Below are 27,584 nucleotides of genomic sequence, written 5' to 3' on the forward strand. Positions count from 1 at the left end.
GGGATTGGTGGATAGAGGGTGGCGGTCTCTCCACACAGCCTGTATCATTCTGTACGGTCGGGGTGGGGTTTGCCGAACATCTTCGCCTAGTGAGGCTTATAAATTAAAGTGTTTGTATTTTCCGTAAAACTGGCTTCAGTTGCCGTAAGTTAGTGATGTGGGTTAGAAATGTAGCGCGCTGAATTCTACTGGTTTGGAGGTATTCATCGTACGTAGTAGCGCTAGGGTATCGTAGGGCGTTGCTCGCAGAGGGGTGGTGAGTAAAGTGGCACTGTCGCCGGTTTTCTGCCTCGTTACCCGCGGGCGTCTCTTATGCCGTCCCTGTGATGTTGCACGTCTTCTGAAAGATCTCAGGGATAGCCCGCCTGAGAGCTTAGGGTAATCTTCCTGCCATTAGTATTTTTATGACCACCTGTGACTGCGGGATGACATTTAATCCGCGTCCGCTTTCCGCCTCTCAACAAACGGCTAGGAGGAGAGTGTCAGCCTCCCCGTGCTTTGTTGTGCCGCGTTGCATTATGATGGAGTTTGAGGAGTATGTCGTCTTTCTCTCGGGGAAATTCTAAGTGAAGGAAGCCTCACCATCTGGCTATACCTATGAACGTATTTTGTAACATTCGGCACGTGGAATGCTTATTAGACACTGTGTGGAGTTGAGCGTGTTGAACAAAACGTGTCGGTGTGATCGTGAGGCTGGCGGTGCACTGGACGTTACCAGGACGACACGTACACGTTGAGCAGGTGTGTCCGGGGGCCTTTCCTTCTTTGCGTTGTGGTATTGCCTTCTACTCCTTCGCCTTTTTAGCCCTAACGATTAGCATGAACGTGCTTGGCCACTTGTATTGACCTCAATAAACGTCTCACTACCATCCAAAGTCGAAGGCCCCAACGCATTCATTACGTCTACCTTTAGTTAGCTGAAACCAATGAACATAAATGCAGTCACAACCTGTTGCGACTCATTTGTCCAATCTTCCGAAACGTCAAGCAAGTGCCAGTCTTGAACGTTACCCACACAACCCCCCTTCAACAAAGCAGTAGGTCGGGACGCTTGTTCTTCTTTAATGGTGAGCACCGCAAAACAATTTCGCCCGTTGAAAACGAATTTAAAGACCACGACTACGGCCACATGCCCCCCAGTGGCGGCACGTACCCCACAACTGGTGTCCTCATATGAACACCTGATTGAGGAAGAGCACTTTTGAGAAGCTTTGCACGGCCTGTTGGGACGCGACGAAGAAGAGCCCGAACGCCAGCGACACGGGCAACGCGGGCAGCGCCGACTGCGTCACGGCGAGCAGGGCCAACGTCACGCAGATTCCAACCAGGATGCCGACGAAGCAAGCGGCCACGATCGCCCAGTCTCCGAACGTGGCCACCTTTCCCACGAGGACGCAGTAAAACACGAAGTCTCCGAGCCCCATCTTGATGCCCTGCCGCTCCTGGTCTTCGCTCGTCGGTACAGAGCGTGGGGCATCGTCCTTCGGACTTGGACCATGAGGAATTCCAACTTGGGTTCGCCTAGCCGTTGGGTCAACTCTTTTCGGGGCCTGTTTTGCTGGCGAGAACACTACAACTTCTGAAGGCGGTCCACGCACGACCTGTTCTTCAGTGTACGATTCACGAACGCTGCTTGCGACCGACGACGGCATGCGGGCCGATCTCGAGCGATCCGAATGTTCCACGTCCGACTTCCCCTGGCTTGACGTACCAAGCTCCCCGCGGGCGTCGAACGCCCGGTGTTCAGATGATGGCCCACGGTGATGGCCAGATGGACCCGCTGCGGAAGAAGGCGCCTGTTGCTGGCGGCTAGCCATGCCGGGAAAGGTGCCTACGATCATGGTCGAAAACACGAGCCCCGGCTGCAGGCCCTCTTTCCTCTCGTGTGCCGTCTCCACGAGTATTCGGAGCGGCCCGTGCGCCGCCAGAACGGCGACCAGGTCCCAGATCGGGATCAGACACAGCACGACCCAGACGGTCCAGGCGGGAAGGTACTTGATGAGCATGAGGGCCATGAAAGACGATTCCATGATCAGGTAGAACTGCTGAAGCACGAGCGGCCCCGTGGACAGAACAACGACAAGGCCCAGGGCCGCGAAGTTGTACACGAACATGCCCACTGAGAAGTGATCAGCAGGCAGGTTGAACGTGCTGAAGATGACGTCGATGTACGTCAGTGGTGACAATATCAGTAGCGTGGCGCAGGCCAGGCCGACCCATGCGTTTATTACCTTGTAGAAGCGGTAGTAGTAGAGGGATACCATAAATACCGTCATCACGACTACCGTGCCGAGCAGAATGAGCGCGTTGGCCGTGGCGTTAGTGGCCCTGGTGAAGGGCATTTGCTCGTCGGTGTCCGGCAGAGGCGTATATGGCAGTGTGGTACCCTGGTTGTCTAGGAAGCGCGGGTTGACGCTGACCATGAAGATGACGACGAGCATACAGCAGCTTACGGCCGCCAAGATCTTAACCACGTGGACCAGCGCGTCGTCCATTCCGACTTCCAGAACGTTCCGGAGAGGGTGCGACGGTGTCTGCGGCCGTTCCGGCGCCATGTCTGAAGCTCTTGCAGCCAGCCACCCGCACTCTCCAGGGATCTTCGGTTTTCTTCGTTTCGGTTAACAGCACGTTCTTCAATGCTGAGCCGATGGCAATTACAATGGTAATGATGATAATGTCTACAAATATGTAGTAATAATTGTAGGTAACCTTACCTCCCAGAGAAATTGGCGTGGTCCAGGAGCCCAAGGGACGATTTTGCGATCACTGCTCCGAAGACCAGTAGTTATTAGGCGGTTTGTTACAACTTCTGGTCTCTAGGATTCCATTTATGGAATGTGTTGGCTGCTTTTCCGCGACAATCGCATAGTTTGTGCGGTCGTCGAAATAGATGCCTTCGACTCTACACATCCGTGAAAAATTTTAATAGTTAAGAATGTTAAAGGTTAAAAACATTAACGCGTAAAGGATTCTAACGCGTTTCATTCGATCCAACCAAAGATGTCCCCATTTGCTTGAGGGATGAATGCAAAATGAAGTTTTCTTTCAATGTCTTTCTATAACAGGCAGGAGTTTGCTCCGCTATGCTATGCAGGAGTTTGCTATGCAAGAGCTTGCTCCGCGTGTGATAGTTTTTTTTTTCATTTTTCCCTCTCCCCGTAGTATCATGTCTTCTAAGCTCTTATGTCGCAACTGCGCGCATAACAGCTGCGCGTTCGCGTCTCGGGACGCATTCTTAGAACGCAATGTCATCTGAATCGGCATCATCAGGAGCTGATTGTCCGATCACCAAAGTTTACTGCAGTATAAAATGTAATTATCTGTTATGATGTGGTCCCGAGCGTAGCCATTCAAACATCAAGAGTTCCCTGTAAATAGATCTCCTCCACTGACGTTTTATTTACCTCAAACGACCAAGTTTCAAAAGATGTTGAACGCTCGAATAGCGAAAAACCTCTCAATCACGAGCAGAATTCCTTTCAACCCGGTCATGTTCTCACTTTCCCCGTGGGCAAAAAAGCCTGCCATTTCGTCAGACTTTTCACTATCTTACTTTAAATGAAAATCATAGGAGGAGGCGGACGAGTAATGCCTTTAAAAGGGTTATGAAAACAAAATACGAGTCTGTTTTATACGAAAGATTTTATGTTTCGTAGTGCCCGTAGAGCTTGTCCGGCAGAAAACGGTGCTTTATTCACTGAAAAACTGAGCATTTTGTTGGTGAGAAACTCGTTGCCCTCCATGGAGGGATGAGCAGGCGTCCACACCAATCTGAATTTCCTATTTGCTATTTTGTTCCGCAGCAATCTAAGGGTCGCTGGAGACATCCATCCTGATTGGTAGTTCCAATATGCTTGCTTCGAGTCGGTGAAAATCGTTTGTGCCAGCGTCTGCGTGAAGGCCAGAGCAATTGCCATCTCCTCCGCTTCAGTGATGTTCGTGGCCTTGACTGTTGCGCTTACAAGGAGACTGTTCTTGGTCGATACTACTATCGTTGCGTATGGCTCGCCTCTGCAGCGGGAGGCGTCCGTCTATACGACTTCGGGGTCTTTTCCAAAGTTCGTGTTGAATGTTCGGGCTCTCGCTGCTCTCCTGGCCTCGTGATGGGTAGGGTGCATGTTACTGGGCAGTGGGTGAATAATTAAAAACTGGCGCCAGGGGGTTGGTATCTGCACCTGGGGGATCAGGTCGAGGGCTGCCCACCCTATCTTGGGGAGAATTATTGGTCCATCTTTAGTTTTGCTGAGTCTGGCCTTTTGACAAGCTCAAAGATCCGGACGCCTGTGCAGCTTTGGCCTTCAAAGTACGCGCAGTACGACTGGTGCTTCTACGTTCATGTGTTCGTTCGTAACTTTCGGTGTTTTCCCACCATTCTTATTGCTATAAAAGAATGTGCTTTAAGATTAAGCGCGAGTACCTTGTTCTGCAAGCTTACAAGCCCTGCATAGCTTGTGTTTGCTTCTGCGGTCCACAGCTAATCGCACAGCTGTCCATAATACACGTGATAGGTTCCAGTGCGGAAAATGAGCTAGTGGGCCGCATGGCCATTCTCTTTCTTCATAATTATATAACTTATTTGAGTGAAGTTTCATTAAAAGCGGTGTCACTGTTGGCAATCTTTCAAATGAACAAAATTTGAATTTTCCCTTTAATTATAAAGAGAAGTCATCCTGGCAGCGAGCTTGGCTTGGTACTCCACATGAACATGAGAGGGGTAAAATGCACATGAGAAGCGAAGACAGGAAAACGCAAACGAACTCTACCAAACGCAGATAATGCCACAGAGAGAGACATACGCAGGAACGTACACACAGCAGGCCCATAGTAGCAAAGTTAAAGGAAATGTTCACATAGTTCTGTTCATGCCGGAGTCACGGAGAAATGACACCAGACCCTTGTAGTCCATGTCACCACGGTAGTCGAATGCCATGGACACATGCGCACTACTGGACGCGTGCCACTGCAGGAACCACGTCATTTGAATGAACGCGGGGCCTTCCACGCGACCTTACTGCACAAATTTCATTGGCGAGCTGTATGCGGCGATTGAGTCCGAACCTCCGACATCAACAGCAGCTGTGCAACATGGCGGCGCACACAATGCCGGCAAATCCGTTGTTCAGTTCAATGCAATGGCTTTCTGCGCCAGAAGCTGACGTTGAACACCTGTTGTCGACTTGCCCAGGTCTTAGAAACACCCGGATTACACACCTCCGAGGCACAGGGCTCCATCCTGGGAGAACCCCAGATCCTAAGCGTTGAACATCGGAACCCCGGCACCATTCCCTTCTTAGATTTTTTTCTGCGAAACTGGTGCAACGTTGTACCTTTAAAACTTTCTGTTATGCCGTAGGGCAATCTCTCGCAATTAAAAATAATTGCTTTCGCATTCACTTCTTCATGTGTAGCGGCGTCCTACGATTTTACAACAAAGCTGTGGATGGGAACGTAATTCCCGAAAAATATCGCGGCGGTGGACAGAGTCACGTCGACAAAGAATTTTCTTTCTTGCGGCAAAGCGAAGTTTCTGATGAATGCTCCCTCAACCAAATGTAGGTATCTTGAAAGAAGTTGTACTAAAATTGGCCGCTACGAGGACTATGTCATACTCCGAGTTTCATTTACTTGTTAATTTCCTCATAATAAAATTGTAAACGTTGCAGAACTACCATCCGCTGTAATTGCATGATCACTCGGATAGTTCACAAAAAACTGGCTACAGGGCTACAGAAAACAGGTGAAACTGCTGTTTAGTCGAAGCTATTCCAAAGTACATTAAATGGCAATTAGCCGGTTAAACGTCTCTAATACTACTCTGAGTTTCATCCACGTTTCATAATTACTAATTTCACAGGCAAGTAACTATTGCGGAAGGCCTGCTCTCAATATAGGAGCTTGCATGGTATAAAATGGGCAGCCACATGTTCATTCACGCAGAATAGAACTCTAGCGGAAGTATGCTATCGCAGATTAAAAACAGACGTGTATTGTTTTATGCACTCGTTGGATTGTGACCAGCTTCGCTGGGCATGCTTCTACACTGAGTGGAAGGACACTGATTTTGCTTTTCGTTCTTATTCCTTGTGGCTTTCAAACGGCCATGACCTGAACGTTGATGTAGACTCATCAACGGCGTTTCCATCATCACCATCATATATGCTGGACGAACTCCCCCAAAGCCACATGTGTTTCATCGCATTCCTACAGCTGTTTTAATGTGAAACGTCATCGTAGCTGCTATACGAGTCTGCGTGACGTTTCCTTCTCCCCGTGTTTCAAAGCGTGAGCCGACGTTTGTGGAGGCCTATAGAACTGACAGCTCGCATACCTTAAGCAAGAGAGAAGCTCGCTGCACTATTTTTCGGCCAACACAAGGTAATATTTTTTTTTGTCATGCAGTTGGCCGGTTAAATTGAAGCCACTGTTTACGAACAAGTTCCCCATGTTAAGCCTTCTTGCTATCTGTAGGTGGTTACGGTTGATTCTTTACGCGATGTTTCCTAAGTTGATCTAGGGAACACCCTCCTGATTTATAGGCAGGAAAGCCTGCACCTAACCGCTTTGCATATGTGTTTCTCTGTTTTCTTTCGAGATAGCTCGCAGTTTTCACACTGCTGTGGTAGCATTTATTTCACAGTCTCGGAAATAACAAGAGCCATACCCGATAACGATAACGATGTGTTTCTGAGCCTTTCTATCTGACTTGGAGTTATATCGGCTGCCACCGGAGTAGCGTACACAGTGCAGGCAAGTAGAATGACGCGCTTATGTGTACGCACATGCAGGCGAAAGTAACTTTGGATCTCTTTGGGGCATCGAGACGACCCCGGGCAGGTAATTCGCCGTACCTTTTCTCCCCTCCCGGCCTTACCGAGTTCTCGTCGACACTATCGTACGAAACTTAAATCTGTAGACAGCTTACAACTCACCTGTTTTGTTGTGTCTACCACTGAGCTTTGTGTTCAGTGTGCCAAGGCTCTTACACCTGCCCGGCCGCGTATTTCCAAACGCTTCGCTGCACAGAGCACCTACGTGACATGCCTGTTAGCGCGATATAGAATGGTTATTAAATGTCGTCATTGGCTGAGCCTCAAACCTAAAGCGAACTAAAATATATCAACTCACTATTATTAAAAAAACAACGCAGAGATGTGTGTTTTGAAAAAAATTAAATTTATAAAAAAAACAGCTAAGCAATACCAAAAATTTACACCATCTTCCCGCGAGGGGAACCATCGGTAGTTGCGACGCATCGTGGGATTTCCGTTGCGTTTCCGTTATGTTGTTTCCATTTAGCGTATCAATTTGTTGCTGTTTTTCCATTATATTACGTACGGTTGCGCCGACCATCGCGATTGCAGGCCTGTTAGTCTCCATTTAAATCATTGGTGGTCATCGGATGTCATCGGAGCGGCGGAACGACTGAGCGGAACGACTGAGCGGAACGGCGCAGTTACCGCGTTTATATGTACCACGCGTTCACGGTGAGGGGAATGAGAGAGAGCAGCGCATGCGCATGTGTTAGATGTTTAACCGAGCGCTAACGCGCGCTGACGCACAGCTGGAACGGCGACGGGAGCGAGCGCTAACACGCAGATGGCGCTGCGGTGAGAGCGGCGTTAGCGCGCAGCTGCGAAGAGAATGTGGGAGGGATGCGGACTACGGACGACGGAAGACGCCGGAGGGACAAGGCGAGTTAAAGAGATGCGTCGCATCTAAAAAAAAACTTAAGACATAGACATAACCGAAGCCGCCAGCTCCAGTACTCAGCACTTTACATCGAGGCACACAGCCCAAACGGTGGGCTTCCTTTAGCAGGCGCTCAAAAGAATCGCGCCCGCAGTGAGATCACACATGTTACGTGGGTACTCTGTGCAGCGAAGAGTTTGGAAACACGCTGCCCGGCCACTATTTTTTTTTCTCTTGATCAAAACATATACCCCACACTGTGTTCAAGCGCTGGAATGAGTCGTCAGTAACAAAAATTAACGCTTCATTAAGCCCGCTAAGCACTGTAAGAGCGATTAGCACGGTTAGCGCACTGTACGATGGGCGTGCGAGAAACGTCGCGTTGCGGACTTCTCCGCCTGTAGCAGGGCGTATGCGAACCTCAGGCTAAGGATTTCTAAAGGGACCCCGCAACACCTTTTCTAACTTTTTTTTCTAAATCTTAAATGCTTTTAGAACGTAGTCAACACACACATCCAGTACTTAGACTAGGGGGTCACAAAGTACCCCCAGCCAAAATTACTGCTCTATGCACATCACAGAAATTGGAAACCTGCTCAAAAGATTTTTCTCTCTTTCCCGATTCTTGGCCTGCTTTGAGCTCTCGAATTACGTCATTACAGCAATTTAGCGTGTATTGGGCACCCCCTTCTGTTGCGGCAATAAACGAATTCCATCGCCAATTTAGAAAAAAATCCACACAGCAAGGAATAAACGGAAGGAGGGTAGCTCTGTTGCACTGAGCAAATCATGCAGCGCCGCTCCGTGCTGTTGATAACTATAGCTTTGAATCAAGGAGGTTAAAAAGCAATTTTTTTTAACCTCCTTGCTTTGAATATGCTTCCAGACGCGAAGGAACGTAAGGCGTTGCGCTGCTCAGCCCGATGACGGGGGTTCGATTCCCGGCCGCGGCGGCCGCTTTTCTGATGGAGGCGAAAAGCAGAAACGCCCGTGTGTAAGAGATTTCGGCACACGTTAATGATCCCCAGGTGGTCAAAATGAATCCGGAGCCCTCCACTACGGCGCGCCTCATCGCCTGCGTTGTGTCGGCGCCTTAAACCCTACAGTCAATCAATCACGCGCAGGAACATGTAAAAGTGTTTATCGGAAGTGTTTTAGTCTTTTCAAAAATCCACAAATAGCTCTTGAAAATATTTTTATTGTTTTTAGGTCGCCTGTGTTTATGTTTATAAAAAAAAAAAACAGCGCAAAAGGCACGACAAAGTAAAGAACCACAAACCGCAGCGCCTGTGGTTTATGGTTCTTTACTTTGTCCTGTCTTTCGCGCTGTTCTTCTTCGCAGTACAATATACAGTCTTTCCCAAAATTTTGTGGGCCGATCCGGAAACGCGCAGCCTGCAAAAAATGCAGTGTACAAGCTTATGTTTCGATCCAGGCTTAAACCTTTTATGCAGGAAAGCTAGAATAAACACCTTTCTTTCTTACTGCCTTAAAATATTTTTGTCACATTTAAAGGTAAAACCGATTCTTTGAAGTCTTTGTGGTCGGGAAGGCTTAGAATTGGCCCACAAAATTTCGACAAAGGGTGTACCAACTGGGCCTTCAGGAAACCCTTCTGCAATTTATATTTATGGTGTCCGCCAGTGTTATCCTCCACTCCGCAGGTTTTTCTGCCTGTCAGCCGCATTTTCGCAAAGGCGCTACCATTAGCGTCTTCAAGAACAGCCAAGGATGGAAGCTGTTCCGGAAACAACTGGTTCCGCAGATCCTATTCACATTGAAGAAAGCGTGTCGTTCCTCAACGGTGACGGCCACAAGATCGTCTGCAAGTCCTGGAGAGCCGACACTGAGCCAAGGTTGGTCAGCGAATGTACGCGAGCCGTTACTTCTGTTCTGTCACTTCAAAACGCGTTGCGCATTCAGCTTAGCAAGATAACCGCAGCCTATTGATGCCAATGTTAAATTCTAAATGAAAATTTAAAGTCCGATACATCATCTAAAAATATTTCCGGGAAAAAAGGGATTCTTAAGACCTTGAAAGCGGAAAACACGGTCATTTTAAAGCAGTATTTTTATGTCTCGCTTAAGTTGTGCAATTTCGTTTTGCTTGAGGCTAATCCGTCCCTAGCTGAGAGACAGACAGACAGACAGACAGAGAGAGAGAGAGAGAGAGAGAGAGAGAGAGAGAGAGAGAGGGAGAGGGGGGGAGAGGGGGGGGGGGAGAATAAACATTTAATGACCGTACGTTCGCATGGCAGGGCACTCGCCCGGTGGAGGGCATCCTTATTCCGGGATACCCAGGCTGCGACTTGCCGTGCAGTCCCTCTTTATCAGTTCTTGCTTGTGTCCAAGGTTCGGATCGACCAGACCAGCCATCCACTGCTCAGAAGTTAGGAAGGGGATTGGGGGTAGGTAAGGAGTTTTTTGCCACTCCCATACCTGGTGGTACAGGGTGCCGGGTGTTGGACAGAAATCGCAAAGGGAGGGGTACCGAGTGGGGTTGATGGAACGGAGGAGGGTGCAGTGGGGATAGGAATTTGTCTGCAATCGCCCAAGAGTGGATAACTGAGGATTAGGTGGTGGGAATTTTCTTCTGCCAAGCCTATAATGTTCCAGGATGTCTGAATACCGGAGTGGGTCCGTTTTTATGTTCAGCCGAGAATATTCCGTCTCGAGTTATGGCCCGGTGTATGTGCGCGCGGGCAGTGGTGTGAGCCGTCTCATTACCATCGATGGATTCATGCCCAGAAACCCAGACGACTTCTATTTCAGGTAGCTCGCAATGGATTTCAGAATGTCCAGTGCTGGTGTAGAAATGCGCCGCCACTGATAACTTCGACATGCCGCTTGCGAGCCAGTTAGTATTGTGATTAAGTCCGTGCTGGTCGTAGCAGCCAGGGCAATCGCAACTTCCTCTGCAGCTTCTGTTGAGTTTGTAAGTACAGTCATAGCTGTTATTTCCTGACCGGCCGCGTTAACAACGCCCACGGCATGTGCTGGTTGATTTGGATATACGGCTGCGTCGCTGAATCTTGTTGTTGGGTTGCTTCCATATTTGGCATTCACGGCTTTAGCTCTAGCGATGCGGCGTACCTTGTCATGAACGGGGTGCATGTTTCTTGGTATCGGTAAAACTCTAATGCGCTGTCGGATCTGTAATGGAACACGTGTCTTGTGGTCTTGCATGGGTAGCATCGCATATCCTAGCTGTCTTAAAATAGCCCTTTACGCAGGAGTTAACTTCAGTCGTTCAAGCTGAAAGGTGCAGTGTGCTTCCTCTACCTCTTCACTACCTGATATACTTTTTAAGGGTGCAAACTTTCATACTGAGATCCTTAAAGGGTGTGTCCAGCATTGATACATTTTTTGTAGATATTGTAGAAGTTCGCACTCTGGGCTGTACACATTGGCGAAGAGGCGCACCCTATTGAAAGCCTACAGAATATTTTGAACTCTCTGGGAAATTTACCGCATTGCCGAAATCTGGTATGAACGTCTTTTCGCCAGCTGGGGGTGTATTCGCCCGGGCGATTGATACGTTGAACTTTTTAAAGCAAAGCTTTCTAGCTCTACCAGCCAACGGTTCTTTCGTGGCCTGGGGGACAAGAAACTCCAAACGTGGCGGAGGCGGTGGCGGGGGGAGGGAGGAAATTTTCACTCACGCAGCACACTGTAGATGGCGTGGCGAATTTACCCAGCGTTCCCCGCGCGGAAGTGCCTGGTCACCGGTGGCGGCGTCGGCGGTACGGCTTTGTCATCTGCTGTAGCGACGATTGTTTTCGGCCTGTTTTGGCGCAGCTTCACGTTCGTTGCGCTCTTTCTTCGCACACCTTGATTAACTTGTTCGACAGAACCTGCAAGGTAACCTGCACCCGACGGAATTAAGGGGTCGTACGGCAAACATAGGTTAATGATTGGTTTGCGGGGCGGGGATGTACTAACCACATAGAGACATCTGGCCGCTAGAGAAACTCTATCTTTTGTGCACTGCTTGCCACGAATGGGACTCCGTTTTCTAAATTGGTGAATACCAATTCGGTTGTGTTTCAAGAGGTATTACAAAATGCGAAAGTAGCTACTGGTTGTGATAAATAGCGATTATAAAAGTTCCCTCAGCTGTCTCTTAATTTTCAAACTTACTAAACTAACTAGTTCAAATCGGTATAAACGGGAATCACTAAGCTCATATGCCAGATTGTTTCAGTGTCTCGCGTTTGTTTGTTTCGCGGTGGTGTAGCCCCGAGCTAGCACATCAATATGGCTGGGTTCCGCTGTCTCACCCTTCGAAAGACGCTCCTCTCCGCTTTCTTTCTCCCGACTCACGGCCGGGCTACAGCAGCGGCGTCCGCCGCTCTACCCCGGCCGTGACCGACGCTGCTGCTGCGTTCGGGACGCCGCCCCCGTGAATTCCAGGTAACGGCTGACAGAATCTCCCGTTTCACTCGTCGTAGAACCACGTGTGTGCATTCAAGTGCCGTCGCATGGGCAATTGTTGTGGGTGTCGTATAAAGCTTTGCTTTCCAACCACCTTCACAGCGTGGATTGGCGCCAATTTTTTGCGTTACGTCTTGTCTTTCTTCACGCACTCGCCCCTACTCCCCGCCGGAAAGTTGGGGAAAATCAGCGACTACGCCAAGCAAAATAACACCCAATTATGCCACACGAAAGTTAACTTTAACCCACATATACCACGATAAAAGCTTCGTTTTACGTCGATTCCCTGCCATGAACGGAATCCGCCATTGTTTATCGCTTTCCGGAGAGCGCAAAGAGTGACTGTTATATAAACAAGCAAAAAAACTTTCCAGCATTGTATTGGCAAATTCGTCATTCACGTATCAGCAATTTTCAGTCTCCCTTTGAAACCTGAGCGTTTAGGCGGGATTTCCGTAGCTTCCGTCACCGAATGCAGGTGAGGCGAGACCTTGTTCGAACTATATCATGCTCCTAATCCAGAATACGATTTCTTGGTTTTCAGGTTACCTTGAGAGTTTGTAACTCAACCCCAACTCTCCTAACGTTTCGCTGCAGGGCGCTGGTGTTCCTAGCGCACGGATTCACCGAGCATTGCCGCAGCCCCATTTACGACACCCTGGCTCGTGCCTTGGTCGGACTCGGCTGCTACGTCTTCGCTCACGACCATGGCAAGTCGTGCGCACTGATCTTTCTGCGCAGCGTACTTGACATACGCAAGTGACGTTTGCAGTACCCCGGGACGGCTGCAGACGCACACATTCGGCTATGGGAGCTACAGGGCCGCCAGAGTGCGCCTAACTGGGGGTCAAAGCCATGCTGCCGTGAGACCCAAAAGAAAATCGCCGAGAAACGAACACTATTTTTTAAGAGCGAAGGTGTACACTGCTGCCTGAAATTACTTGCTTATGACCTCCGCCCTCTTATTGGAGAGCTGTGAAGCAAAGCACGTGTTTCAAATAAAGAAAATAAAGGAAGACATACTCCCTGTGTGAGGACCAGAACCGCACAACATAAGGACCGTAATTAGAAAGCTGTGGAGTTCCACAGCCCTCAAATTATGGTTCTGTTGCTTTAACAGTGTTGTTCCCGGGGCGGTGTATTACACAACAGTTTGTCTTCTATATTTACCTTAATTTGCATCCAGCACTTCGGGGTGGTAGCCAGCAGCACTAGATCCGTCAACTCGGGGTTAAGAATCAGTGGACTTTTAGCTTTTTGTGCTGGTGGCGGCGTTCAGTCCAATCATGAGGCTGTGTACATTGAAGCCGACCGTACGATCGAGGAGCTAATGCCGTCAACCTTGATGAACCTGCTTGAGGCCTGTTGTTGGCTGAGCGGAATTTCATTACTGCAAGTTCGCTAAATTGACGCGAGATTTTTAAAATTAATTGACGTCTTTAAAATTGCATCACAGCGTAGGAAAAATGTCGCTAGACATTGGAAAACTACATTTTGGTAGAATTTTCCCAACGCCGCAGGACTGCGTCTTTTCAGTCGGCCATGGCAGGAGTGAGGGACCTCGGGCCACAATCATATCGGTCGACACCTACGTGGACGACGTACTTACGCACGTTGACATGCGGAGGGCTGAGTTCCCAGACAAGCCTGTCTACCTTATTGGTGTTTCCTTGGTAAGTGAGTGACTTCATGAAATGAGAAAGATGGAAAGGTGACATTCGTATATAGGTCCTAGCTTATCATCTTGGGGTGTTTAGGTTCATACGGATGTGGATTTGTAGAACTATAGTAGGGCTTAAACGATTCTGGAAGAATCGGTGGTGATTTGATTTTTTAAAGCGGAGCTTTATTGTCCTCACTGATTCCGTTGCAGGCCAATACGCCCTGCAAGAAATCCAACCACTAGTGCAACTTGCGCCATTTTTTATAGCAGTCTACTGCATATCTCGCTAGAGGTTCCCTATAAAATATAATGCAACCACCGCTCATGTCGATTATTTGTCCGTTGCTTAGCACTGAGTTGTAATAAGATGAGTTTTCACCCCTAGATCCTAAAAAGCGTGAACTCGATTTTAATCCCGTAAGATGTGCCCTGCAAGGTCCGTCGATGTAATTGCAGACACTACAACTCCAGACATAATAAACATACAAGTTAAGTCGATGTTCTTGGCTCTTTTTTGTTGTTGTTGTTTCTTCTTTGAAGGGAGGAGTCCCTCTTCCCTTTCTCTGTTATTTTTTTTTCTTCTCCTTTTTTTCTCGAGCGGGTTTCTTTGTTTTTCTTTTTTTCTCACTCCACCCCTGCTGCTGCCTGCCTCTGTCAATGGAATTTCGGTCTTGTAAAGCTGCCTAGAGTGGCTTTTTTCCCAACAAATTCACCATAAAATTATGTAGATATTTTTTTTGAAATAGAGCAATCAAATTCAATTCAAAGAGTTGAGCCTTCCTCATCGTCGCATGGCGCTTGCCTTGCAGGGTGGGATGATCTGCGTTTTGGCGGTTCTACGGAGGGCCAAGGACTTCGCTGGCATGGTTCTTCTGGGGCCTTTCATGGGTTTTGACAAAGAAGATGCGACTTGGTTTAAGGTTCGTTGTGGTGTGCCCCCGCGCAAAGCCTTCGAGAGCTCACATGCCACTGTATGACGCTGCAGTTGTAAGTATAGGTTGCATTCACTGGCGAGGCACGCATGCAGGCAACCATGTGAGTGTGCCGTCGCTGGTTACGTCGGGCTCCGCGAGATGGCGCGACTTGTCCGTACTAAGCACCAGATGTGTGTTGGACGTTCGAAACTCTATCTCATCGAACACAAAGTAATGCCTGGGCTCCAATGCGAGTGTGATTAATAACATCTCTGTTGACACCACCGTTGAGAATCGACTTGAAACGAAGCAGATGACGCACGCCGGTGTTATTTTTTTTAGTCCGTGGCGCATGGGCCATGTTCGTGGCCGTTTTCAGTGTTGCCGCGCAAATAAATTGACCGCTAAACTTTGCAGTGAATACTATCTACATTCAAGTGGTTTACTACACAACAAGGTATCGTTATACCACGCGTCGCCGAAAGCGAGTATTGGCTGCTATGCACCCGTGCCATGCTTGTGCAAACGGCATATTCTTTTCTCGCGATCCAGCTGGAGGGCTTCACTCAATGAGAAAGAACAGAAATAAAAGAATACAATTCATCAAAGAGAAGTTTCAGCACAACTTTTTTTTAGTATGTGAATAATTATCCACTGATTATTCACTGGTTTAAAGAGGAAAGACTGCGGGTCGCAACAAACGATCTTCGTGGGCCTCGAAACTGGCTTTGATAAGCAACCGCAATGAGCCCTAAACAAACACCCCGAATATTAGGCGATCGGTCCCGTCAAGTATTCGAAAAACCAACTAAATTGCCAAGAAAGAGATGGGAAAGCTGTCGCTGTCATGGTGTTACCCCCGCAGTTTGCCGTACTTATTTTGAGTTTTTTTCACCAAATGATTATGTTGCCAGGAGCACCGGTGTACGGAGGTAAGGGAGGGGTATTTTTTAATCTTGGGGGGGGGGGGGGGGGGGTAGGGGAGGAAGGTGGAGGGAGGGAACGAAGTGCGAAAATAACTGCGCATGCACAGGAATGACTGCATACCCATAATTGTTTTTACGCGGATAAGCTACACACCAACCACACGCACATTTTGTAATTTCAGTTTGAAAGAAAGGAAAAGGCAATGGGCAAGCAATGTGGAGTACCACGTAATCTCGAAGTCTTCGTATTTTCGTTTATATTTGTTTAAATTAAATATATTTGTTTATATTTGTTTAGAATTATTACTTTGGCTTTCTTATTTTTTGTTTGGGTTTTTTTGTAGTTTTTTCTCTTTAATGCTCCCTTTTTTTCTCTTTGTTGCCCCTTCCCCACCCACCCCAAATGAAATTCTGCGTACACTGTAAATTGATTTACACCCTTTTTGTCTAACACTCTTACACCTTACCAAAAAGCAAAAACGACACCCGTTCACAGGGTGTAATAATGATAAAACACACCTTAAGAAGGTGTATTCTTGTGCTATTGGTAGGGTTTAAGGGTGTTATAAATGAATAAACACCCATAAGGGTGTCTTCCCTTTTTTGCTAGGGTTTAAGGGTGTTCTGCTAGGGTGTAAGGGTGTTTACACCTTCAAGGGTGTAAATTACTTTAGCGTGTACGCCAGTGTCTTGGAACAACACTTGTATGCTGTGAACAGTTGACAGAAAGCAAAATCGTTGTTTTGCCTGAACCTTGCTATCTTTCCGCCCACGACACGTCCATATGCAAAAACATCCGCCGTTCGATTTGGGCGAGTCGACTTGGAATCTTCACTCGTGTGGTAGTCCCGCCCGTCCAGGCGGTTTGGTCCTGCCGTGACGTGTCAGCAATGTCTAGCCACTTCAGTGTTCACCATTCCTTTTTCAGTTCCACAGTGAGAAAGATTAAAGATTAAAATTTCGTGTATTGTTTGGCACATTCACCACACTACCCACAGCGTAAGCGGACCCTCTCAAATTGATAGGTGCCGCTTCCTGCGATTACGGTTTTTGTTTTCTCACGCCGCCCCTTTTCCTTTGTTTCCGCGAGCTAGATTTGTCGCCAGTCAATATTACGTGTCTTTACGACTTCTTTGGAAATGTGGATAGAGGTCAGCTCGTTCTTAAAGGGGCCACAAAGACAAAATGAATTTTGGTTCATTAAAAATAGTTCGTTATCTTGATAACAATGATACTATATTTTATGACATACTATGAAAAAATATTGTACATGTTAAAGAAAACAGATGAAGAAATGGCCCAGCCACTTTCTGACGCCGTCTCGATGACGTCACAGGATCTTGTTTGTGCGGATGGCGGGTGCCGACAAAAGCCACCACATGTAACATGACAAGGCGATCGTAGTGGAGCTCCTAGTTTCGTTTGATCGTATCATTTGAATGCTAGCATGCAGTTAACACATCTAAAACAAACGGGCCTACTCGATTATCAGTCCCGGATCGACCGCGGACTACCCGAGGCGCGCTCCGGCGCTCGATTTTCCCATGTATTCCTATGGGCTTCCGGTCCAAGAGCAGTCCTCGGACTGCCCGCGGACCGTCCAGGTCTGGTAAATCGAAGAGGCCCAACATTTTTAATGCTGACCTCTATTGCACCAGTGCTGTCCATACTGCGTCACTGTCGCGCGACATTTAAATGTTTTACTATTGCTTGGGTGTTTGTTCTTGTTGTTTTTTCATTCGAAAGTTTTCCCTGCGGCATAACGGTGCACGATTCACAGGTACACGAAAATTGGTCGTGCTAGCGCTAGTGGTGCAAGGCTGGACAAACAGCACAGCTGGTGGCCCTCCCCCTTCGTCGGAGGCTCGGCTGTTGTACTTCGCATGGATTTGATAGATAGATTGTGGGGTTTAACGCGCCGACGCTTCACAGGCGATGAGGCGCGCGCTTTAGTTGAGGGCACCGGATTAATTTTGACCACCTGAGGATCTTTAACATGCGCCAAAAGTTTGAACACACAGGCGTTTTTGCTTTTCGCCTGCACCAAAAAAGCGGCCGCCGCGGCCGGGAATCGAATCACATGGATTTCCGAACTTGCCGCTTAAAGTTCTCCGTGACTGGCAGGCCCGGATCATTTTGCCCGCGGCCTTTCATATTTCTCCCAAAGCGGACAACCTTAGCACGCGCTAGGTACCGCTAGGCGTCTGAAGGAAGCGCGAACTCGGCATTTGTGTGCTCCACACTTTAGCCGCGAATGCACGTGAACTGGCGAGGGGAACAGGACGCGGGAGATCACGCCACGAACACGGGAAAGTGTTCTCGGAGGTCGAGCTGTCCGACGCCAGGTGCCCTTCACGAGGCGCACGCTCACATGCGCTCGGTCTTTTTCCGGGTATTTTTTTTCTGGCATACCCCTCCACAGCAGAACTAAAAGCTTACGCAGTTGTCCTGTTAATATTGCCTGACGATTACAATACTCCGATAGTGCGAAAGTTGAGCGCACGCCAAACTGCAAGGTCTGCTCGGCGACGGGACATAGCTGCTGCTTTGGCGGCGCATACCTCTGGATTCTGTCGTCGGCGGTAGTGTTCTTCCACTCAGGCAGCGCTTCCTTCGTCTGAGGAAGTGATCGTGTCATCGGCGAACGCATGCGCCCATTACTCTGGCGTTATCTTGTAGGGCGTCGCCGCTACCGAAAGCGTCTCGCGCGGCACCCTCAGCACACCGCGTCCACCTTCAAACTTCCGCCATATTCTCCTCCTCCGTTTTCCTCCTCGCTCTAATTTTGTGTTGTCCTAGTCATAGTATAAAGCAGGCTATGTCCTAGTTCTTACGAAATCACAGGTGCGGGCGTTTAAGAGCTGCCCTCTGAAAACATCTTTCGCGGCTGGAATGGAGTGGAGTGAGTAACCCAATGTGAGTTCTTTTGTACATTATCTTCATGGCCGCTTTAAATACCACCTTCCCAAATATCGGCGCCCGTGTGTTCTCATTAAGGCGTACTTGCTTTTTTCCTTCCGTCCTGTCTTCAGCGAACCATGGCTCATCTTCTCAGCTGGGTGATCCCGAGCTTTCCCTTGGGAAAGGTGGATTTCGAGAAGGCCTCCAGGAACCCTGCTCTATTGAGCTACATCGATGAAGATCCGCTGATTTACCGAGGGAGCGTGACTGCTGCCTGGGCGGCTGCGGCGCTTACTGCACTAGAGGTGAGGCGGCAAGCGGGGCTGATCTGGCTGCTTTCCTGTGGAACGGCATCTGGAGCGTAGACTTGTGCGTGCCTGTGTTTCAGCAACTGAAGTAAGGATAGAGCGCTATGCAATCACCGCTTGATTGATTATGCGGTTTAACGCACCGAAGCTACACTTGTGCCGAGCGGTGCATTGCCATGGGGCGCTCCGGATTAATCTTGACCACCTGGGTACAATTGAGGTGCCCCGAAATATCGACACACGGGCGTTTTCGCTTTTCTCCTCTATCATAAATGAGGTCGCCGCCACCGGATATAGAACCTGCAGCCTTTGGCTCAGTAGCACGGCGCCTCAGCCACTGAGGCACTACGGTGGGTTGCAACTAGAGCCACTGAATAAACTAAGAAACCTTATCTAGTGGCTCTAGTTGCACCAAAAGCTCATCAGTGACACCACCGAAAGGGCAAAGTGCTACGTCGTTGCGGCCACACCATCCGTCCGTAAAAGTGGTGGAGGGGGTTTCACTCGTATCAATAATGCGTCGCCTCGAAATATTTCAAGGAAGGTCAGGGAACCATTTTATAGAAAAGTGATAAAGAAACAAGTGTCCTTCCACTTTGTGAAGAAGGATGACAATGTGAAGGGGTTCACCGACCAAGGAGAGCGCGAAACAAATTTGTTTATAATTTGCGATTGAGCATAATTAATAGCTAATTAGCTGGATGAAACCTGGAAGGACTAGAGTTTAATTCTAGCGTACAAAAATGGAACAGCCCGTTTCCATCCTGCGTCGTTGGCATCTTATTCTCGCGTCGGGCAGTGAGGCTTCCATGTTTAAATCTCCCGCCAGCACAATGGGCATGTCATCGGGGTTGTTGTTTTATACTGACTGATTTTAATTGAAATAGAAGGGAAGGTTTCTGCATACAACGCAGTGCGGTGAGGGAAACGTACATGGGGAGAGGATACCTGTACTTGAGGTAGAAAGTCTGTGGGGCCGCCTTAGCTCAAGTAATCCCTCGCACGCGGGACAGCGTAGCTCAGACGACGAAGCACAGAACACCTGAGCCGCACGACGCATGCAGCCTGTCTGCGCGTGCACGCCCCCCTTGTGTACATAAATGGGCAACCGGTGATGTGCGCATGCAGTGATGTGGGATAACGGCGAAAATGTCGTGCTGGAAGCCCTCCAGGCTGGGGCTGGACTAAAATAACACTGGCCAAAACATCACACCTGGAGCCCGTCAAGAAAGAAAAACAAAATACTAGGTCTGGGGTGCACTAATACTAGTTAGCTTTGTTCACATTAATCCTGCTATATATTGTTAACATCCACGGACACACTTTTTCGAAAAGAAAAAAAACCCTGCGAAGTACGATTGTGTGTCAAGATTTCAGCGCACGTTAAAGATCCCCAGATGGTCAAATTATTTCGTAGTTTCCACTTCGGCACGCCTCATAGTGTGGGTGTAGCTTCGGGGCATCAAAACCACAAAATTTGAAATTCTCGACGTCGTGGAGCACCTATGAGGCATTCTACAGCGTTCTGCTTCGTTTCGATCTCTTTTTCATGCAGGAGATTCGCAGCAACCTGGGAGCAGTGGAACTGCCGTTCATGATTCAGCACGGCTCGCAGGATAAGATTTGTAACCCTGCGGATTCACAGGAATTCTTCCAGAAGGCGCCTAGCAAAGACAAGACTATTAAGGTGAACCGCAGGAGTTCGCACTCTGGATTATGCACTCTGATATGTCGGCTTCCTTGAGGGTTGCTGTCTCGGAAAAGCACGACACGCACAAGTTGAGTCACTCGCTCCCGCCATCGAACGACAATATTCATAACGCTAAAGCGAAGCCGGTATTTGATGATTTCACCAGGCAACAAAAAACGGTCGAAAACTGCAGAATGGGATGTCCTCCGGACTCCAGCGGGAAAAAATTAGTCCGTACGTACAACGTCCGCCCCCGATCTGTTCGACCCCATCTCTGTGTTTCTCAAAGAATGTAGGCTCCGGAAATGTTGGGGCCTCACCCTTCTCTCCCCCTAAAAAAACAAGTCCCGGCCATAATTTCTAAATTTAAATCATTAACGTCACGAAGAGCCCTCCTTCGCACTCGTTCCATGTGGCAAAGAATACGTTATCCCTTGCATATGGCAACGTATGATATTAGAAGCGAAACGTGCAATCGCTAGGTTGGTGAGGGAGGATTTGGGGGGAAATTCAAGAGCGTCGGGGGAAGGATGTCTGTTGAGTACCTTAAGAGGGTGAATAGAGTTTGAGCTGCAAGATACAGATGTAAGTGTTCCAACTGGGCCTGAAGGTGATGTGCGGTTCGTTCTTCAAGAACTCCGACGATACCTGGGTGTTTCTTTAGAGTTGTACATGCAAGAGCATTAATGTCAGACTGAGCGCCACCTAGCGCTCCTTGAAGGTTTGCGCTGCGAGCAACGCTTTCGAGTTTTTGCGCCTGGTATTTGCGATGTACTGGCGTGGGCTGCCCTCACTGCCGGGGTGTGTTAGCCGACGATGTGGATGCTTCCATAGCGGTACGGTACGCGTTGCCACGCAAAGAGGCCTGGGTCGCTGGTGACTGCTGCACTGCCGGGTGAGTCGCGTTTCTTCTGCTCTGTAGGTATGTAACCGCGCGCGAGTATTGGGACTCGCACAAATGAGAAGATTCCAAGGTTAATCATTGGCCAATCCAGATCTACGGGTAGCTGTTGCGGACCTTGTTTGCTATGACGTTAGGTCACCGTAACGTTGAGCCGAACGATTTACCACGCAACGTCGCTCATTCCACTTCAAGTTATGGATGCTTCTTAACACTCTTTGAAGCAAAAGCTTAACGCGAGGCTTAATGTAAAAAATTACGGCTATCTTCCCGCGGAGGAACCCTGATGTGATGCGACGCATCAGGGGGGAGCGTTTGTACTGACGCTGGTATTGGGTTGCGTCAGTCCACTCGCTGAAGGGACTGTCGCTTCCATCACGTCTTCATCGGAAGATCTTGCACGGAGGTATCGTCAAACAAAGTCAAGTCAAGTGCGAGAGCGAGCGCTGGACTGATCCGGCGCCGTGCGCTCCCCCGCTTATATTCCCGCTTTTGAAAGGAGAGGAGCCGGGGGGGAGAGTCGCGCGCATGCGCACACATGCGCGCACCCAGAGCAGCGAAGTGCACACGCGCAGCTGTTGTTATGATAATGAGACGGAGTGAGAGTGTTGCGCACAGCTGTCGGAGAGAAGAAGGGAGGGTAGTTGCGCATGTGCAGTGAGCGTGCGGACAACGCCGCGACAACGACAACAATGGAGGGACATACCCGAGAGCAAGAGATGCGTCGCATCTAATAAAAATTGTGTGAAAGCGTCTGCCCATGCAGTTCAGCGGGTATGTCCACCGCGTCGAAGCCGTAGAACTGAACAAAGGGCAAGAAATGACTCTGGGAAGATTACAGACAAACACGTTCTCCAGTCCCAAAATACTGCATGCAATATTCCCGGACATCTATAAGCCTCGATGTGAGAACTGCGGCTTAGAAGCGCACATATACCGTACAGTACGGGCTTTCCAAGAAGATACACACAAAATAAAGGCCCCCTTCTGCAAAGAAAGACAGCTAAAATTCGGATGTTCCTTCCATGCAACCTGGGTGCAAGATTAAAATCCAAACTGCTGCTTCGACCACGTCGGAATGGCGCAATCGGATATACGTCGGCTTCCCGGCGCGAGGGGCCGAGATTCGATACCAATTACGGAAAGCGTTTTTTTTTTCTTTTGGCGCGCTTGATGGGCCTTTGTTGAAACCCACTGTGCAAGTTGGCTTTCGTCAGTGCGTTTCTGGCGTAGGGATTTAGATTTTGAACTTTGACTTACGACTTTGAAGACATTGGCCCTCGACCAGGGAAAGCTTCAAGTTTAGACCATCTTTTACTTCACCTACGATCATCACCATCGTCAGATAAAGTTGGCTTTTCTGCAGCGCGTTTTAGGGAAGGGTCGACATTAGTGAAGCGTAGAAAGCTTCGCTTTAAAATGCCTAGGATGAAAGACCCAATGACTGAGCGGTGGCAGGAAATGCGGTCTCAGCGGAGACACGAAATTTCATCCGGAGCTCATCAAAAGGGGCAAGCGCGGCACCAAGATCCAACTGACTCCCAGATTTGAGGTCCAAAGAAAGGATGTTTTCACCCCCACGGGATATCGAGGGGTATACTGCAACAGACGCCGACGCTGGATTTTTCACTCAAAGGGACTTTATTGGTTTAGTATTAAAATCGTGGATCCTGTTGTATCTGTCCTGGTAGACTAAAGCTGGCCCCCGTTTGATTAAAAAATAGGCAGCCAAATTTTGCTGCAAACACTGTTATTCTTCACATAATGGACCACAAAGCGAGAACACCACACAAAATTTTAGTGCAGGCAAGTGGGGGCCATTTCGAGAGAAAACAAAAACAATCTTAAGAAGTGCATTACAGCGTTGAAACGTTCCGTCTAAACCTCTCCCTTATTATAGCATCGAAGCCCATTGCAAGAAGGCGTGAAAGAAATGCCAGCTTTTATTTCGTATTGTACAGTTGTTACACAAAAGCAATAAATGAATCATATAAGCTGAAACCAAGCCCAGTACACCAATGACGTGCGCAGAAATCGACGCCCTGCCTTGCTTGTGCTTCGTCACGCCTGATCGTCTGCTTTCAGCCAATCAGAGCTCGCTTTAAAAGCACGCTTTTGAAATGGACATGAAATGGACGCAACTGAGAATTCCACCCCAGAGTAAGCCTCTTTGTCGGTACGTGCCACACACATCATCGTCTTTATTATGATAATCATCATGACCATCATCATCATCATTACTGTCGTCGTCGTCGTCATAGACCGGCCCACCTTGTGTTTGCGTTGCAGATGGTCACCGGCGCGTACCACGCCCTCCTCGTCGAACCGGACGGTGTGGCCGAGCAGGTGTTTAACGATGTCGTCGCATGGATCTTGGCCCGGTTGCCGCAACAGACGTTGCCGTCATGATGCAGCGTGCTATGCGTGCAGAAGACCCAGGGCCACGTCGGGGCTATTTTCCCGAAGATGCACTTGATTAGTAAATGTGTCGGCCTCTTTGTTTGTGTCAATCGCATTTTTGCAACGGTCATGCAGTACGGTACCAATGAACGCTTGTATATTGAAAATCGGGAATAAACTGTTGCCTTTCTACACAAATCCGTATTGAAAGAAGCATCTTTGTCACCGTCGCGAAGGATACGGGAGAAATGTTGAATACCTTTGCTGGTAAACGTAATGCTGAGTGCTATGAACTCCACATCAAGCCGGAGACATTCGTTTAGGCTTGAGGGATGAATACAAAAAAAAAACGCTTTTTCTTTCCATCTGTGGTCTTTTAAACAGCATATTTCACGTGTTTATCAACTTTGTGAGATTTGTATTGCTTTGCTTCCCTTTTGTGTGACAACTGAGCCAACGCCGCCTGTATTAACATTGCCTGACAGATTGCCTGACGCGTCACGCGCTTTTCAATGGGAAGGGTAGGGACGCTTAGTTCAGGCACTGATCCGCTATGTGGCGCTAGCCGGCGGACATCTCGCCGTACGTCACTGCTCGCGAGTCGCGAACGCTGCACCCACTTCTACGACGTGTGTCTGTCAGCTTGCCTGTTGGCGGGCTTGGCGGACTATTTTTCAGATTGTGTTACAGAATTTACAATTTTGAAATGTGGCCAATGCCAGTGTTTTTTTTTTTGCTTCTTCGTTTTTTCTTTCGCTCTCTTTCTTTTTTTTTTTTTTCTTTTCTGCCCACCTCTCTCTAGGGCTTGTTCTCCCTACATCCCCGACCCCTAGCAGAGAAGCATGTAGGTGATGACAAACGCCGACAAAACTCTCTGCTTTTTCAATAAAGAGCCTTCTCTCTCTCTCTCTCTCTTGCCTGTTGGGCTTCAAGGGCCGTTTCGCTTACATCTTAGCCGCGACGGGGCGCTAGTTCTGTGGCGTACTGGGGATCTCGTTCAACGTGTCGCCCGCTTCATACTTGCTGCATTTTTCCAAAGATAAAGACACAGGCGGACTGAAATAGTGTAAGAACATACTGTTGTCGGGTAGACATATAGCTAACAGAAAAACGATATTTTGGGAAGGGGTAGCCATTATTTTACTGATATTTTTCTTTCTGGAGTATTTAGAGAAGAAAAAATTGCATGCACGTTTTTTGTTCATGCGCTCACTTCTACGATTACTTTCCAATAATATCACGTGCTTGTAAACTTCAGAAAATTACAGGAAACAAAAGGATAAGCAGCTGGGATCCCGCCACGCTGTCCGGGCGCATCTACAGTACAGTCCTCAATTTTAGAAGTGCTTACCGATGCGGAGTGCGAACAGCGGGGTCAAAACAATACCTAAATGCGGAGGGGATAGAGGTGAAATGCCCCACTCCGAAAATTTCAGGGCCTGTGATCCGAGTAGATAAGCGCGCAAAGCCGGCATCAGCCTGCGGTAGCGCAAGGGATTTTGCTTCGTGACAAAGGAAGTTTTGTCACGGACAGACCAAGACAGACAGGCATGGCGAAAAACAAGAAGGCGTAGGAGCGCCGCCTCGGGAACGCTAAACGAACTTTCCACTATATTGCATAGTTTCCGAGAAGCGGCGCTGGCTGGCGGACACGAAAGCACGCTCGAATGCTACGGAGCGGGGAAGGGTAGGAGAGAGCAACAGGAGAGTGGCTGTATGGCCATTTTTCGCTCACGCGTTAGGCAATGTTTATACAGGCGGCGTTGACTGAGCGCATTGCTGCGGCATTATAGCGTCGCTGGGCGCGTTTTTTAACGCAATTTTACAGCAGAATAGCATGCACTTCCATGTTGTGATGTGTCTTCGAGCGCAGCCTTTCAAATACCAAGATAGCGGTGTAAATTCATCTGCTACAGGGACGTTTTATTCTACTCACGCAACACAGATTTGAAGGAACGCTCAGAGCTCGAAAAACGAAAACAAAAACATAAAGATAACACTTCCCTCACCCCCATCTTGCTCCTCCTTTCCCCAAAACCACTGGAGCCGGCCCTGTCATATGTCAAGAATTTTCTCTACCCTATTTGAAATAAACAAACAATCACAGGGCCCATGAATACCCCAAAACACGTGATATTTTAGTGAACACATGGAACGGTAATGACGCACCACGTAATTAATCGGTCAGATTTAGGCGTCCTCCCCACGGCGGAGTACGTTCCTTGAAACGGAAAACATGGCATCGACTTCAAATGCAGCCGTACGGCTGCAAAGAAAACCTATACAGATTTCTTGGACACTTTGCAGTTGATGATACATTCGCCCTTGTCCAGGATTCGAACCTCGCACAACTACCTATCTAGGGATGCCGCTCTACCACCTGAGCTAACCAGGAAGCTAGTCCTTTGTAGTGCGAGAACGAATTGATCAAAAATTTGAAGTGAGGGCAGGTGTTAATCGACCACGTTTCAGGGAAATCCCCAGCGAGGAGTAAGTTTCTGCGACTGAAAATTTGATATCCCCCTGAAAAGCTGTCGTACGGCTGCAAGAAAAAACCTATACAGCTATAGCTACACAGAATGCAGTAGAGCTTTCTTTTCTAGTCGTACGGCTGCATTTCAAGTGGGCGTCAAATTTCCCTTCGTACCCCTTCATTAACATGCATGGAATGAACTTGCTGCATTGCACGAGACAGGTGCTCTGCAAATTTCATCGGTGCTCGGCACCGTTTGACACCGAACCGATGACATCAACAGCAGCTGTGACGAAAAGAGGGCGGCGCACACAATACCGGCGTTTCTGTTGCTCAGTTCAATGTAAATGTTTTTCCATCCACTACATCTCGTGAAGTGGTGCCTGAGAACTTCTGAAACGTTCTCCTTTCAACTTCCAGACGACCATGACCTGAACGGTGACTCAACAGCTTTTCGATTATTACTACCATCATATATGCTGTTCCAATGGTAGCCTTTGAACTCTCCCAAATGCCGAATGTGTTTCCCCGCATGCCACAGCTGTTTTAATGCGAGCCGTGAGCGTAGCTGCTATGCGAGCTTGAGAGTCGTTTCCCTTTGCTTGTATTTGAAAGCCTGATCCCACGTGTATGGAGGCCGTATAGACCGGACTTGTCACAAACCCTACACAAGTGACTGGCTCGCAATGTTTATTTTCCCGCCCCAAACACATTTTTTTTTGCAAGTTGGCCATTCAAGCTATAACCACTGTTTACCAACAACTTCAAGCCCTTGGTCGAACGCCAAACGAGCATCTCGGTCGACAAAAGCTCTGTTGTCTTTCCTGCGAAGCACAAGACTTGATCAGACTCTTTAAACAGGACTCTCTTAATGAGCGCGCCATCTTCATCACAGTCATTATCATCATCTGTTCATTGATTTCATTTTTTCATACATCTGGTGTAGCAAGCTAGGCGCCTTGGCCAGGCTAACCTCACCAGTATCATTGAAGACTATTCTCTCTCTCTCCTGTGTTAAGCCTTCTTGTTGCCTGTAAAGGAGTTGAAGGCGATTCTTCACGCGGTATTTTATCAATTAAGGGGGTGAACACTTTCGTGATAGTTAGCAAAGCCTGCGCTTATACTCGCGTCTGTTGTTTTACTCCTCGTGTCTGTCGCGTCTGTTGTCGCACTCCGAAGGTACCACCTTACTGCAGTCACAATTTTTTTTTCATTCCCGGCAATTAAAACAGCCAGAAGCGCTCAATTAGTCCCACGATAATGGCGTATTACTGAGTCTTGCCCT

The 27,584-nt window shown here is 48.4% G+C and overlaps 2 protein-coding genes across 2 annotated transcripts; one reads left to right on the forward strand and one right to left on the reverse strand.

Moving 5' to 3' along the window:
* Positions 1-1,169: 1,169 nt before the first annotated feature.
* On the reverse strand, positions 1,170-2,555 carry LOC144160092 (presenilin-1-like). The gene has a single exon (XM_077691699.1). It carries the CDS (start codon positions 2,553-2,555, stop codon positions 1,170-1,172), a length of 1,386 nt encoding a protein of 461 aa, XP_077547825.1.
* Positions 2,556-9,357: 6,802 nt separating this feature from the next.
* LOC144157959 (monoglyceride lipase-like) lies at positions 9,358-24,012 on the forward strand. Its single transcript, XM_077688667.1, has 7 exons — positions 9,358-9,545; positions 12,721-12,833; positions 13,660-13,796; positions 14,596-14,706; positions 18,659-18,832; positions 20,391-20,522; positions 23,716-24,012. Exons 1-7 carry the CDS (start codon positions 9,421-9,423, stop codon positions 23,833-23,835), a joined length of 912 nt encoding a protein of 303 aa, XP_077544793.1. The 5' UTR covers positions 9,358-9,420; the 3' UTR covers positions 23,836-24,012.
* Positions 24,013-27,584: the final 3,572 nt, after the last annotated feature.

This window comes from Haemaphysalis longicornis, unplaced genomic scaffold (genome assembly GCF_048455015.1).
Source record: "Haemaphysalis longicornis isolate Haplotype H1 unplaced genomic scaffold, Haemaphysalis longicornis Haplotype H1 scaffold_10, whole genome shotgun sequence".
Lineage (NCBI taxonomy): Eukaryota > Metazoa > Arthropoda > Arachnida > Ixodida > Ixodidae > Haemaphysalis > Haemaphysalis longicornis.

What these genes read in the sequence shown, in the direction of transcription:
- LOC144160092 (XM_077691699.1), bottom strand. Translation starts at nt 2,555, where the DNA reads ATGGCGCCGGAACGGCCGCAGACACCGTCGCACCCTCTCCGGAACGTT.
- LOC144157959 (XM_077688667.1), top strand. Translation starts at nt 9,421, where the DNA reads ATGGAAGCTGTTCCGGAAACAACTGGTTCCGCAGATCCTATTCACATT. An exon ending in AAGATGCGACTTGGTTTAAG is followed by an intron (nt 14,707 to 18,658) that starts GTTCGTTGTGGT and finishes TCCTGTCTTCAG; the next exon opens with CGAACCATGGCTCATCTTCT. An exon ending in CGGCGCTTACTGCACTAGAG is followed by an intron (nt 18,833 to 20,390) that starts GTGAGGCGGCAA and finishes TTTTTCATGCAG; the next exon opens with GAGATTCGCAGCAACCTGGG.